Here is a 14,354-nt window from a genome sequence, read left to right as displayed (position 1 = left end):
TAAACTGCTCACTGATGGAGACTTGAGTACAGTCAGCAATTGCAGACTAAAGCCAGGTTCATTGCTTCTAAGTGGTACACTCCACACTAATCTCATGTATCTGTAGGCTGTACTGAGACTATAGTCTTCTCTTCATTTCCATTTCAAACCCTGAGCTTTATTAAGCAATTTCTAAAACAAAATCATTATGAAACTAATGTTGTTAGTCCGTCGACTGCTCCCTGCTCAGGGATTTCTGGCACAGGAATTATGCCGGATGCACTTTCTGACACAACCAACCCATTTCATTCAGGCTTTCGACTGGCACTGGGAGTTAACCCCTCAGTTGCTGGGTTGGTCCCCTGCCCAGTGATTAAAACCAGGCCATGGCAGAGAGAGCATAGGATCCTGCTGCTGGACCGCTGGGGATAATATTACAAAAATTTGTAAATCTGTTCATGTCTATTTCATTATAATTGAACTGAATGAATGACTGAATGATCTATTATGACTTTTCTTCCAATAAACAGTATATTTGGACATTTTAAGATTAAAATTCAGTTAATATATTTGGAAGAGAAATACCTTATAATGCTCCTAACAGCTATGTATTAACAGCTCTTACTAATTTAATCTAAAAGTGAAATTCACAATAAGTGAGGTGTGCTCTGAGACTCTGTGGCTCTCTTGCTCTGTCTTTGGGTCAAATTTCAGTCAGATTCTCCAAGACTGTGGTAATGGACGACTTTGAAAATAAACTGAAAATTTAAAAGCACCAGTATAGAGGAAGAGAAGGGTAAAAGGCCAAAAATTGTGGAAATGGGCTATGTCCCTCCTGGGCCACAATGGCGGAAAAAAATGGGTGCTGAGGTACGTTAGCTAAATGTGAATGCATTTTTATCAAAGAAAAAAAAAGCTTGTGCTAGAAATACTGAAGGCAAGGACACATTTATGTGTGACTCTTTTTGCCTTTATTAAATCATTCAAATAGGGTGTGCAATAAGTACACCGATGATTATAAGTACACCGATCAGGCATAACATTATGAGCAGTGAGAGGTGAAGTAAATAACACTGATTATCTCCTCATCATGGCACCTGTTAGTGGGTGGGATATATTAGGCAGCAAGTGAACACTTTGTCTTCAAAGTTAGAAGCAGGAAAAATGAGTGTAAGTGTAAGGATTTGAGCTCTTGTGGGGTGTTCCCAGTCTGCAGTGGTCAGTATCTATCAAAAGTGGTCCAAAGAAGGAACAGTGGTGAACCGGCAACAGGGTCATGGGCGACCAAGGCTCATTTATGCACGTGGGGAAGGCAAGGCTGGCCCGTGTGATCCGATCCAACAGACGAGCTACTGTTGCTCAAATTGCTAAAGAAGTTAATGCTGGTTCTGATAGAAAGGTCTCATAATACACAGTGCATGACGGGTCAGGGCTGTTTTGGCAGCAAAAGAAGGACCAACACAATATTAGGTCATAATGTTATGGCTGATCGGTGTGTATATATAGATGATTTTATTTTCTAGTTCAGAGATTCTCAAACAATAAAAAGATCCCGAATTTCCTCAGAACAGATTGTTTAATGACAGCAATCCAACTATTTAATTATTAGTCTTATGATTTAAATGTATTTTGGCTTTTGTATCAGGCTATTACTATCTATTATTCTAACCCAGTCAAAAAGAATAACTCTGAGAACTCTAGAAGGTAAATCAAATGTAATAACTGGGCAGTGATTCCAGCACTTTAACAAAGAATAAAAATAATAAGGACCCCTTGGTTTTTCCGCCACAGAGTGCTGGGGTTCCCTGTGCTCCACTCTGAGAAACTGTGGATTTCAATCAGTTCCTATGATGAATCGTTGACAAGTTTGTTTCTCATCTATTCGATGATTTTTCTATTTGCCTTGACAACAGCTCCAAATTTCCTGTGCTGCTTTGGGAATCGTTCAACTGTTAAGTGAACTGATTGAACAGTAAAGTCTTCCAGATCCTCTAGAACGGACAAGTCTTTCAAATATTTTTCCCTTGTCTCCCTTTCTAAAATGGATCACAGCCAACCAATTGATCACTGATCTGATTTTTTTTTTTGTCTTGTGGAAATATGTTGCATATTTAACAATCAAACTGGTACATAAAATAATATTTTTTCAGGCTGAGAATATTAGGCATGTCCCAGATCGCATATTTATTCACTATTCTACATTGTACATTTTGTAGTACAAACAGAAAAACTGAAAATTACATCAACAAGAAGTGCACTTCAAGTACTCAGATGATGCACTTATTCAATGGAAGTATGGAATATTGGAGACTTCATGTGTTCAACAGTCACAGCTTTTATTACGTAGTGGAAGGGGGCGGAGCTACCAGGTGCCCACACTTGATGAGAACAAAATTTCAAGATGGCAGACATCACTGATGTCACTGGTTGTCAAGACGACTTACAAACGTCTTTTCAATTAGCCCACGTTATGTAAAAATTCAGCATTTTCTGCTAATGCTAGCAGCATCTCATTACATGCATCAGATGTCATTTTCCATCGACTGGGAAACAACTCCTACATCCGGTTAGTAAAAAACCGTGACTGAAATCACTTCCAAATTCAGACCAATTTTCACCTTTTGCTATATGACACCCCACATGGCAGACGCCAGTACACAATTGCATATCTGTGTGTACGGGAAAGCAGCCGCTACCCTATCAGAATACTTTCTGCTGTGTTCTGGAAATAGCTTTTCAAACACTCTGCGTGTTTCTGGTTTAGCTTAAAGTCTTCAAGAACTGGAGCTAGAAATGAAATGGTAGCACAAGATTCCAGTATTCTCTCCGCGAGTGCTTTCGAGTAAACACACACAACACGATTCGACACTTATTTGCTGTTTGCAGTGAGGAGCATATTGCAGCGCACATTAGCAGTGTGAGATCATTAAATTTCTATACGGATTCTGTTGCAAAAATGGCTGGAGAGCGACACCTGCAACGACTGGAACTCAGCTTCATGAGCCGACACTAATGGGCCTCCATTAGAGCCGTGAGAGGCTCCACGCTGGCCTACACAACACCATGTGGGTGCAGAGTAAGCCTGATGGAGCGTCTCAGAGCCTTGAATCGGACATGCTAGAGGACATGGGACTAAGGCTGAGTGAGAAATCAAAGAAAAAAATTACAGCTGTGTGGAATAATATCTCTGTTTTCAGTCACACAAACAACTACACTGACTGAACTGGACTCGACTGCTAAGCAACTGGACTCAACTACTAATCACTAAGATAATTCAGTGCTACTGAATGCTGAAATATTCCCTAGCCTTTCAATAGATCCGAATCTAGTACCGAATGTTTTGGTTAGATATGACATGGTGTAAGTTGGCATAACATGGTTAGGATGTAAAGGACGTCTTGGACAGTTCCCTGCCTGAACACCAGAGGGCGATCTGACAGGGTTTTTCTATGTTATTGTTTGTGTTTCTTTGCCATGTAGTTTTGTTTATGTTTGTGTCTTCACCTGTGCTTGCCCCGCCCAACTCTCTGCTCTGTTTCCCTGCATTTTGCACACCTGTTCCCCATATTCCCCTGACTGCCTTCCGTATATATACCGTATATACTGTATATATTGCTGAGCCTTTGTTTTCTCTTTTATGTTATCTCTTTTTGCATCTAGTTCATGCTCCCAATTTTTGTGTTTCTTCTTTCTGTGTTGCGTGAATCCCCTGTCACTTTTATCCTGCATTTGGGTCTAAACTCCATTCCTGTGGATGCACATGACTCATGAATCAGAGCAGAGGCGGGAACAGGATAAGGATCAGGCGGGTCAAACACGTGAGAACATAGAACATAAACTAAAGCTAATGGCACAGGACATAATAACACAAACAATAAAAAAAAAAAACAGAGGGCATTCTGGCAGAGAACTCTCCGAGCTGTCAATGGCTTGGTACAAATGTTACAACAACACTGGGTGTGGATGATTAGTGGTGTTGCGACCTCGACTCCTGTTCCAGTCTGACATCATGAGCAGATGCACTACGTTTGTATTCCACTACCCATTTGGCTTCATTGACTTTGACAGGCTTACAGGATACATTGACATAATACAATAGAGCAGATGCTGTTGCTCAAGGGTTCAACAATTCCAATCAGCAGGCCAAAGTCGTAAGCCACCAAGGATGAGGATGTTTTTAGTTCCTGGGCCATAGTTCCTAGAACTGAAAGAGCTGGAGTAGGGTTTGCTTTAATAAATGGTGATTATTATTCAAACCCAAGGACACAAGAATCGACCCGTCTGTTAAAAAAAGCATTTAGTCATTAGTGTAATTACTAAAACTTTTTTTTTTTTTTTTTAAAGATTTCTTGTTTTTTACATGCATACTTTTGTACATACATTATATATTTAGAAATATGTGGACATCTGTCCATCATACACGTGTGCTTTTCAGAACATCTCATTCCAAATTTAGTTGTGGTTGTGGGAAATTCTGCTCATTCAACTACAACTAAGAGCATTAGTGAGATCAGACACTGATGTTGGGTGAGGGGGCCTGGGGGTTAATCAGTATTCAAGTTCATCCCTAAAGTGTTCAGTGGGGTTGAGGTCAGGACTGTGTGAAGATTACTTAAGTTCTTCGACTCCAACCTCGTCAAACCATGTCATTATAGAGCTTGCTATGTACCTGGGGCCTCTTAGCTACAGTGAAGAGAAATATTAAAACAACGACAATCTAGACAACTGTGTGCTTCTAACTTTGTATGGGGAAGAACCATGTGGTTGTGATAGTCAGGAGACCACATACTTTCGGCCATATAATGGATATTATGTAGGGGATGTGGTAGCTTAGGGGTTAAGGTGTTAGATTACTGATCACTGATCCACCCAGCTGCCACTGCTGGACCCTTTATTTATATACAAGGCTTTAGAAGAAGCATTAATTTTTGTCTCATATACTGTACATTACAGCATAGTCAACTACTTTTCTTCGCATATCCCATCAAGACCCCCATCTTCGGAAGTTGGGGTCAGAGCACAGCACTCCTGGAGCAAAGAAGACCTTGCTCAAGAGCCCAACAGCAGCAGCTTAACAGTGCTGGGGCTTGAACCCCAACTTTCTGAACAGCAAGGCTCTATAGAGCATCCCAAAGGGTTCTTTGCTTTGTTCTCTCTGAAAGCCTTTCAGGTTTGTATATAGAACTCTACATTGTAATGTTTCACTTTCTAAAAACGACAACATGAAAGCACTTTAGAAAGGTTGCCCTTTTTGCCAATTTTTTAAAAAAGAGTGCAGTAGAAAGTGTCGCATGTGTTAATGGCATAAACAGAAAGCGTGAAAATTTGCTTCACATCACACATGGTCCCTCTAGTACTGCTCCAAGGTCAAATTCTAAGCTTGGGTTACAGTCAGTGTAGATTTTCTCACTATGTGGGGTTCTTCTGATTTCCTCCCACCCCCCAAAACATGCCAGTGGGTGGACTGGTTTCACTAAATATCCTCTAAGTGTGAACATTGTGTCTGGTGCCCTGAGATGGAGTGGCATTTAGTTTAGGATGTGTTCCTGCCTCACTCCCAGTCTTCCCAGGATAACCTCCATATCTACCACAACTGCAACCAGGATGAAGTGGATAATACAGAAGAACAAACTTTTCTTTTTGATGTATTTCATAAATGACATAACACAGATCTTGCACATGAATATAGAAAGCCAACTTTCATTCAGTTACGAAGAGGAAGTGAGGAGAGCAGTTTTTGCTATCAACCAGTAACCAGAGATATTAGATATTAGAGCTTTGGGTATTGGTTGATACCTAATATTGGTATCATACCTTAAAAATAGATTGCTGCATTGCTACCATGACTAAGAAAATCACAATGACAGTGTAACCTGAAGGTCAAGTTGGAGAGAACACTTAACTTTCCAGTCTTGCTTCCCAAACATACTGCGTCTGAAGATCCATCCTTCAACTCCCAAAAGTCTTTGTTTTTTTTTTTTTTTTTCTGCCGCAGCTCCAAGCTAATGTCAAAGCATCACTCCACACTTCTACTAACCCTTTTATGTGCTTAGCCAGATTGTAAGTCTGGAAACTGAAAGCGTTTTTTCTTTTTCTTTTTTTTCTTTTAACAGAATATGGAAATTTCATTAATGCATGCAAAGAGGATTAATACAGCATATGAGAATGAGAAAACGGAGCAGAGAATATGAAGGACAAAGAGAAGCACGGAAACAAACAGAGAAAGTGAGAAAGGAAGCAGAGTGAGGGAAGGCAGATCATCGTTGACATTCATAAATCACAGCGTGTATGTGGATGTGTGTGATATGTCTAGCTATTATTGTGGAGCTGGCTTTCCACAGCCCAGCTCCAGTGCATGCTTTGTGCTGTCTCAGCACCTCAGCCACGCAAATAAGGAAGGCTAGAGAGATGGAGAGAGGAGCAGATGTACGAACATGAGGAGGATCAGTGCAAAATGTGACTCGATGAGGCCGCAAAATCGGCGTCTGACATTTACATTCATTATAATAAAGCTCATCATGCAAACTGCGTCAGAAACCGACTACTAAATGCACTGTGTGAAATGGTAGAGATTTGAAAAGGTAGATAATGTCAGTACTACACTGAATTTAAGGCACATACATACAGAAAGGACATATGGGTCATGCAATCATATGTGAAGAAAGTTAATTCACCAGAATTGCACATATATATATATATATATATATATATATATATATATAATGCAAAGCTGTTTAAAAGTATGTGTGAGGATGCCTCATTTAACGTTATAGTCTTTTAGCTACTGATGAGCTTAAGATGGAAATAATGATCTGAAAATTCACACTAATGGCATTAAAAAAAAAAAAAAAAGACGTGGCTCAGACTGGAAATGACATCATGTCTAATGCCAATCCAGAGCTTTAGGCTGTACTTCGTATTGGATTTGAACAAATTCACACCTCAGTTGTCATCACGCTCATACACTGACACACGGACACATACGGCAGGCGCAATTACTCACCGCTCGTATAAAACATCCACATGCGTCACCTTATGTCTGCTACTCAGGACGTGACCTCCTCCTGCCTGTCATCACGAGATTCACACTGCACCAGAAGGCTCCCCTGCTCTCATATGCCACCACAGATTGTTCGCTGGGTTCTCATGTGAGTCATCTTTAAAAGCCCTGAAGGCCAAATGGCTTCCCCACAGAGCCTCCAAATCAGGCGACAAACAGATCAACAAGTCTTTGCAAACCATGTCTCTGTTTATTTCTGCTGCTTCGAGCTAGTAAGTGGAATCAGCGGGAGCAGGCGGACAGATACGATGCTCGTGGGTCGAATGAATGTATTAATTAATTAAAAAAAGTAATTAAATGAATTAATTTATTAATTAAAAAATATCACAAGTAGGTGTGAGCAAAAATAATAACTGCAAAATGGGTGCAAACTCTGTCCAGGGAGGGAAAAGAAAAACAATCCTACATACTTAACACTCCTGCCTTCTGCTAAGCAACTAAAACTGTAAAAGACAAGCGCTTTCCTTAACAAAAGGCAACAGAAACGGACAGATGGGTGTGAAAAGGTAAACAGTAAGGGTGTTTGCACACTTGGCCTGAATACACCAGACCGCACACAGGACCCATTCTGGCATGCTTGGAGGCGAGACTCATCATCACACTCAGGTTTCCTTCCAAACCGTGGGCGAACTGCACAACTCTGCACGTCACTTTTCTATTCACAGGATTGCCAAAAAGGTACTCGCTGTTTGACAAGTAGATCTGTTTGACATTTTTCTTTACTCTTCCTAGTGGCAAAGGTCATAGTGCTGGAACACGAGGAGCTGAACTGAGATTCGCTCATATCAGATTTTTATGAAGAAGCAAGCCCCTGAACAGTGTTTTAAAGAAAACTCCACCGAATGTACTGAGCCCGGGACAAACAGCAGCAGAGTCAGGAGAAAAAAATAACTCATAAGCATGAAATTGACTCAGGAGTCTCCATCAGTTTACTCAAAACTCACTTATGATGCAAGTCTAAGGGCAGTTGTTTAGGGCAGTCGTAAACTTTTAATTCATCCTTTCAAAGATGAGGGAAGAATCTGTTAGCTCATGTTACACAGGTACACAAAACCTAAAACTACTTTTTACCTGAAAATGCTTTCATTTCTAAGATCTTTACTTTTATCATGTAAACTTTTCAGTTATGCAATGAAGTTATACATTAATGCTTAGTGATGAAAGTACTATTTTTATCTTATCTATTCTCAATATCAGGAACTGTGTCATGATTCTCGTCTGTGGTAATTCATGGTAAACTGAGATTACGCTAAAACCCCTTTATTTTTAAGAAAGCAGTCATACTATCAGAGTGAATCACTGCTTAACTGTCATCAAGCAAAGCCATTGAGATCAAGCATTTTTAGTAGGAAGTAGTCAAGGTAACAGGTAGCCGTGGCAACACTCGGAAATGGCAAGCAGCTGAAGGAGTCAGTAGAGATTCAGTAAAGGGTCAGTAGTCAACGAAAAGACATAAAAATAGCTGAAAAGGAGATTAAAACCTGTACGGACGACAAAACTGCACTATCTATCAGACCTTTTCTTTTTTCCAGGGCTTCTCCATTCACGCCAACCCTTTTACCCAGCGAGGTGAAAGGAATACACAGCTAGCTGATGTGTTGTTATTTTCAGGAATAAACATCCAAGTAAAAATGACAAGAAGCCCTTTTCATGTGGAGCCACGGCTAAAATTAGAGTCACTCAAAAAAACCTGTCAGATTTTAGGCTTCTTCCAGCCAGACGAGACCCATAAATATCTTCCGCATTTGAAGCGGAGGCAAGGCTGGCATAAGACCTTATGCGAGACGAAGATCTGTGCGTGTTATTCGAGGCATGAAGCATGTTTTACCCTCTCCCTCTTGCTCTTTGTCTTGCTAACTTTTTGCTGATGCTTCTACTTAATTCATTCCCAGAAACTGTCTCTCATTAGACACAGTGAGCAGAGGGGGAAAAAAGGAGAGAGAGAGAGAGAGAGAGAGAGAGAAAGAGAGATGATGATGGTGATGATGAAGATGAACTAAATTCCATTAAGGAGAGTGAGGCAGTGAATCAGCTTCCTGTTCTCAGGATAGAGAATTGCTCTAGTCAGTTATAGAGTATAGTAGCAGCAGCACTAGACTACGTGTTCATATAAAAACAATGAAACTCTGAAGCAAAAACCTCACAATTATGCCATTGTAATTGTAGAAATCCTTTATAAAGTTCTTTGTAAAAAAATTCTGGTTATTGTTTTATAGATTTACTAGACGTTTTGTTCCAGGGACTATCAGCAGGTCAGACGTACTTTCCTCACAATTCTACATATACACCTACATACACTATATAACCAAAAGTTTGTGGACAACACCCATATGTACATCCCATTCCAGATTTATTCCCCCTTTGCTCTAATAATAAGCTCCGGGAAAGCTTTCCGCTAGATGTTGGAAGGTGGCTGTGGGGATTTGTGTTCATTCAGCTATAGAACATTAGTGAGGTCAGTGAAGTCAAGCGACAGGTTGAGAGTCAGTTATCCAGTTCATCCTAAAGGTGAGGTTGAGGTCAGGGCTCGAGTTCTCCCACTCCAACCTTGGCACACTGTGTATTTATGGTTGCTTTGTGCCTAGGGGCATTGTCATGCAAGTTTGAGCAAAGGGAAATCTTAAAACTACAGCAAATGACGACATTCCTGAATCTTCCTGGAGAAGAATACTATCATACTATCAAGTGTCCAGATACTACTGGCCATAGAGTGTACATTCCTCACAACTCTATATCTTTCCCGATAGATTATGATACTAACATTGGAGTTTTGCCATTTTATTTCTTGCTGAACCCATAAGGAATTTATTTGTTCTCTCATTTATTATAAGGCTCATGAATGACAGCGGTGAGAACGCATTTCATAATTAATGATGTTAATCAAAGCAAAGAAAACTGCAAACTGTACTCTGTATATAAAAATCTAAAGGATGAACTACATCATCTTCCTGCAATACAAGTAACCTAATAAAACATCCTAAACATAAAACTCAGCATGAGAAATTCATTGCTAGCAGCACACAGCAGTAACCACTGATGCAGCAAATGCAAATCAGCCCCTGCAGGATTTAGACATTTTTTTTCGATTGCAGAAATTAACACGAAATCCAGCGAATGTCACTGTATTTGGTGGAGCTTGCAATTTTTCAAAATTACTGCAGATTTTACACAGATTTAAGCCAAGACATGTCAGATAGCATCATCGCAACCTGCATTCAGTCAAAGCCCTCTTCGATTAAGTAATTATATGTGTCTTCAATGGTGTTTAAAGAAGAATCCTGTGCTTGCAATTTCGCCAACTCGTAAAACAAACTCGCGGTCCTTTACAGTGAAGAATTCTGTAGCAATGAAAAGAAAAACATGGAATTCATTTCTTCATATATCCCAGTTGAGGAGGTTGGAATCAGAACGCAAGGGCAGCTATGATAGAGCATCTCTGGAGCAGGGAGGGTTAAGGGTCTTGCTCAATTGACCAACAGTGGCAGCTTGGCAGAGCTGAGGCTTAAACCCTGACCTTCCAATCAACAACCCAGAGCCTTAACCACTTGAGCCACCATTGCCTCAAAAGCTATAGAGGCATTTTTCCAAGTTGAAAGAATCCACCGAAACCCTACTCAATCCATGTAGCTAGCTAATGCACTTCATTTAAAATCGACTAGCTAACATTATAAACAAGACTTGCTCGCTGAATAAAATGTCCCGTGACGCTCCTGATTACTTCATACTAAACAGGTTGCTCATATCAGTATTAATATAGATATTGACGAGTAGGAAAAAGTCATATATTCACACAAAAAAAATTGGATTGATGCATCCTTAGAGCTAATATTATCCAGCCTAAAGTCTCTGACACGCTAGAGAACAAAATACACAAATTAGTTCATAAAATACATAGAGAACACAGACCTGCTTAATAAAAACACACATATCAGAATCAAGCAAAAGTGATCAAAGATAGAGTTTTGCTCTATTTTTCGCTAATTAGCTATGTTTGGTGGGCTAGTTTGCATCACTCCTGTCTTACAGATACACTGAGCTGTCTCTTCAGTGCAGATGTATGAGCCTACACAGTAGTGTGCTGGGAATTCACTACAGCAACCAAGAGACGTTGCTTTTTCACCTGGTTCTAAGTAATGTTTTTTTTAAATGAAATCTCATATTGCTTCTTCAATACTGAGAAAACAAAGCAGATAAATACTGTATATCCTTAAAGTCGCCACATCCCAGACCTAATACTACCATACTGACCAGTTCGTCAGCATATCGCTGGTGTCACTATTATATAAGCATACTACTTACTAGTGCACATTATGCGGTATAGAACACAGCACTGAATCATCTCTAAGTAGCACTCGAGTCATGAAATGAATCAGTATGTTGAAGGATTTTTGCTGTAAAAGCAATAGCATTTATCTACCAGAAAGAACGTAGAGTTCAGCGTGGACATGATCTGGACTTTGAACCACCAAGAAGCTCATGATTCAGATTCTACTGCTACTATTTGCGAAAATGTATTAAATCTTGATATTTTCTTATTTTCTATCTATATATAATATATTCAATGTAATATTTAAGCCAATTATGATTTTCTTTTAAATGTTCCTTTTCTATATTTAAGATTTTTAGCCAAAGTTTGTGAACATGCAAAACATACCCCCACATGTGGGCCAAAACTGGAAGTCCAGAATGCTGAAGCTGTACACTTTCCCTTCACTGGAACTTGATAAGACTGGATAAGATATTTAGCTCAAACTGTTCCAGCATGACAGTGCCCCTGTGCACAAAGCAAAGTTCCCGAAGACATGGTTTGCCAAGAGTGGAAGAACTCAAGTGTTCTGCACAGAGCCCTCCCCTCAACCCCCCTGAACACATTTAGGGATAAACTGGAACTCCCAGGCCTCCTCTCTCAACATCAGAGTCTGATGTCATTAATGCTCTTGTGGCTGAATGAGTAAGATTCTCCACAGCCTACATCTAGTGGAAAACCTTCCCAGAAGAGTGGAGGGTAGTTTCACAGTAAAGGGACGACCAGGTTTGGAATGAGATGTTCAATAAGCACATACGGGTGTAATGGTCAGGTGTCCACAAACTTTTGACCATAGAGTGGAAGAGTTAGGAAATACATGCGGCAAGAAGTAACAGTCCATGCCACAACGTGCTTTATAACACAGACTAACTAATAAATTATGAAATCCAGAGCAACCTGCTTTGATTTTTGATTGATTATTTGCTTACGAGTCAGTGCATATTTCTGCTGTGGATATACAAATCCCATGAAGACTTAAGCAGCATTTGGGAACAAATCAAAAACACGCCTATGAGTGCGGACTTATATAATCCTATATGCATCCGCACTCATATATAATGCATAGCGCGCTTACCTTAAGAGCGCAGAAGATGCACGAGTCCTCCATGCACTTGTGTGTGGTCAGTTGCCGGAAGCTTCTGCGGAAGATGTCAAGGTGCCAAAGTACCTGAAAGCAAGAAGACGATTACTAAAAGTAAGGATGTCTGATCTAGCTTTGTGTACTGTATTCACTTTGCAGACTCACAAAGCAAAGATTAAATGAGGCAACAAGCCAAAAAGACCCATCCCATGATTCTTTACAAGGAGTCGCAGTGTGTCCAGAAGCACCACCGCTAGCACATAACCACTTTACTTTAGAGCATCTTAACAACACAACACACCCACTCACACACACATACACACACACTCACCCCCCCACAGATCAGCACATCACAGCATGCCTCTCTGGCCCCGTCCTGCACCTACTCCCTCTGGCCAAGATTACTGCAGTGCTCCAATCTCCCTCAAACAATGTGAGAAAGCCCTGGCAGCCGATATCCACTGATCGCGTGCCAGGTGCCCACTCCACTTAATCCTCCCAACAGAGCAGGAATTCAGCACCTTTTAACAGCTACCCCGCTCCAGGAGCAACTTCCCCGCAAACCCGGCTTCAGGACAGACCAGAGGAGGGAAAGGGAAAAGGTTAAGCAAGGGAACTGCAGATCCGCAGAGAGGGGGAGAGAGGGGAAGAAATAGAGGGAGAGAGAGAGAGAGAGAGAGAGAGAGAGAGAGAGGTAGTGAGCACTTAAAGAGAGGAAGTGCTAGTGAGAGAGAGCTGTGATCGCAGAGAAGCCAGAGAGCAAGAGAGAGAGAGAGAGAGAGAGAGAGAGAGAGAGAGGAGGGAGAAATGGTTGTTGCAGAGTGCAGAGATATAACTATAAAGTGCTGATACTGAAAGCAGCATGCAAGCAAAATAGATCACATCTCTGTGATTGTTGCACCAAGCAGGTATAGGCATGCATGTGTGTGTTTGAGTATATGCATGTGTTAGAGTGTGCATGTGTGTTTGTGTGTTTGTGTGTGTGTTCACTATGCATGTGAGTCCGTACTAGTCTCTTTAGTCTTGCACTTTTTTTTTTAGATTAATTCAGACCCATTCAATAAAGTGTGACAAACAGAAGCCAGAAGCCCAACGCAGGACTAAAGCATATCTACAGTTGCACCTTTACCTGCAATCTGGATCTGAATCAGCAAAATCTGAGGATCTACAATCATGCAAACACACACATGCACATACACACACGCGCACACACACACACACACACACACAGTACACACACACACACTATTCGGGGGATAATATTTCAGCACATGCCAACTATTGTTCAACAAACATTCTGGGGAAAAAAAAAGAAAGAAAATCTAAAAATACACTCCATCATATGGCACTCCTGGCCCCTCACTGTCAGAAAAACAGAAACAGCCTCAGCCGGCGTAAATATACGAAAAGGACAATGCAACGAAGTGCATCTGCTCAAACTGCTCTTGCCTTGTACTCAGTATTAAAGAAGCATTTACAACACACTTTCCTAACAAAGTTTTCCACAATGACAGTTTAAGTCAGTTTGGAAGATGCCCACAGTTATTAAACACAGACTCTCCCTGCTACCTAAGACTGCTTGTTTATCTATCTATCTATCTATCTATCTATCTATCTATCTATCTATCTATCTATCTATCTATCTATCTATCTATCTATCTATCTATCTATCTATATGATCTATAAACAACATTTGCTTTATGCCTTCCTAACTGCACTGGGTAAACAAGTGTAGGTCTGAAAAAAAATCAAAGTCAAGAAGAAACAAAGCAACTAAAGTATTTTTAGACTTCATTAAAATTCTTCTTAAATTTTTATCCTAAAAATACTAATAATGAAGTCCAGAAAAAAGCCCAAATTATGCCCTTGATTCTATCTCCCTGCTCAAGTGCCAAAAGGCAAAATTCTCACAATTCAGTGAATAATGG

At 40.4% G+C, this 14,354-nt stretch overlaps 1 protein-coding gene across 12 annotated transcripts in view; it reads right to left on the bottom strand.

The window, feature by feature from the left end:
- Nucleotides 1-14,354, bottom strand: part of usp54b (ubiquitin specific peptidase 54b) — a 114,114-nt gene that overhangs the window by 44,656 nt on the left and 55,104 nt on the right. For 10 of the 12 annotated variants that reach the window (XM_058406556.1, XM_058406554.1, XM_058406550.1 and 7 more), the window contains exon 3: nucleotides 12,421-12,513. In XM_058406556.1, the coding sequence (XP_058262539.1) occupies nucleotides 12,421-12,513 (93 nt within the window). Of the gene's footprint in view, nucleotides 1-12,420; nucleotides 12,514-12,591; nucleotides 12,712-12,757; nucleotides 13,074-14,354 lie in introns of those variants that run through there. The other 2 variants (XM_058406560.1, XM_058406561.1) reach the window with 2 other exon arrangements.

The sequence above is a fragment of the Hemibagrus wyckioides genome, linkage group LG13, assembly GCF_019097595.1.
Source record: "Hemibagrus wyckioides isolate EC202008001 linkage group LG13, SWU_Hwy_1.0, whole genome shotgun sequence".
NCBI lineage: Eukaryota > Metazoa > Chordata > Actinopteri > Siluriformes > Bagridae > Hemibagrus > Hemibagrus wyckioides.
Note: the sequence above shows the minus strand (reverse complement) of the source record. Positions and strands in the feature narration are given on the sequence as shown.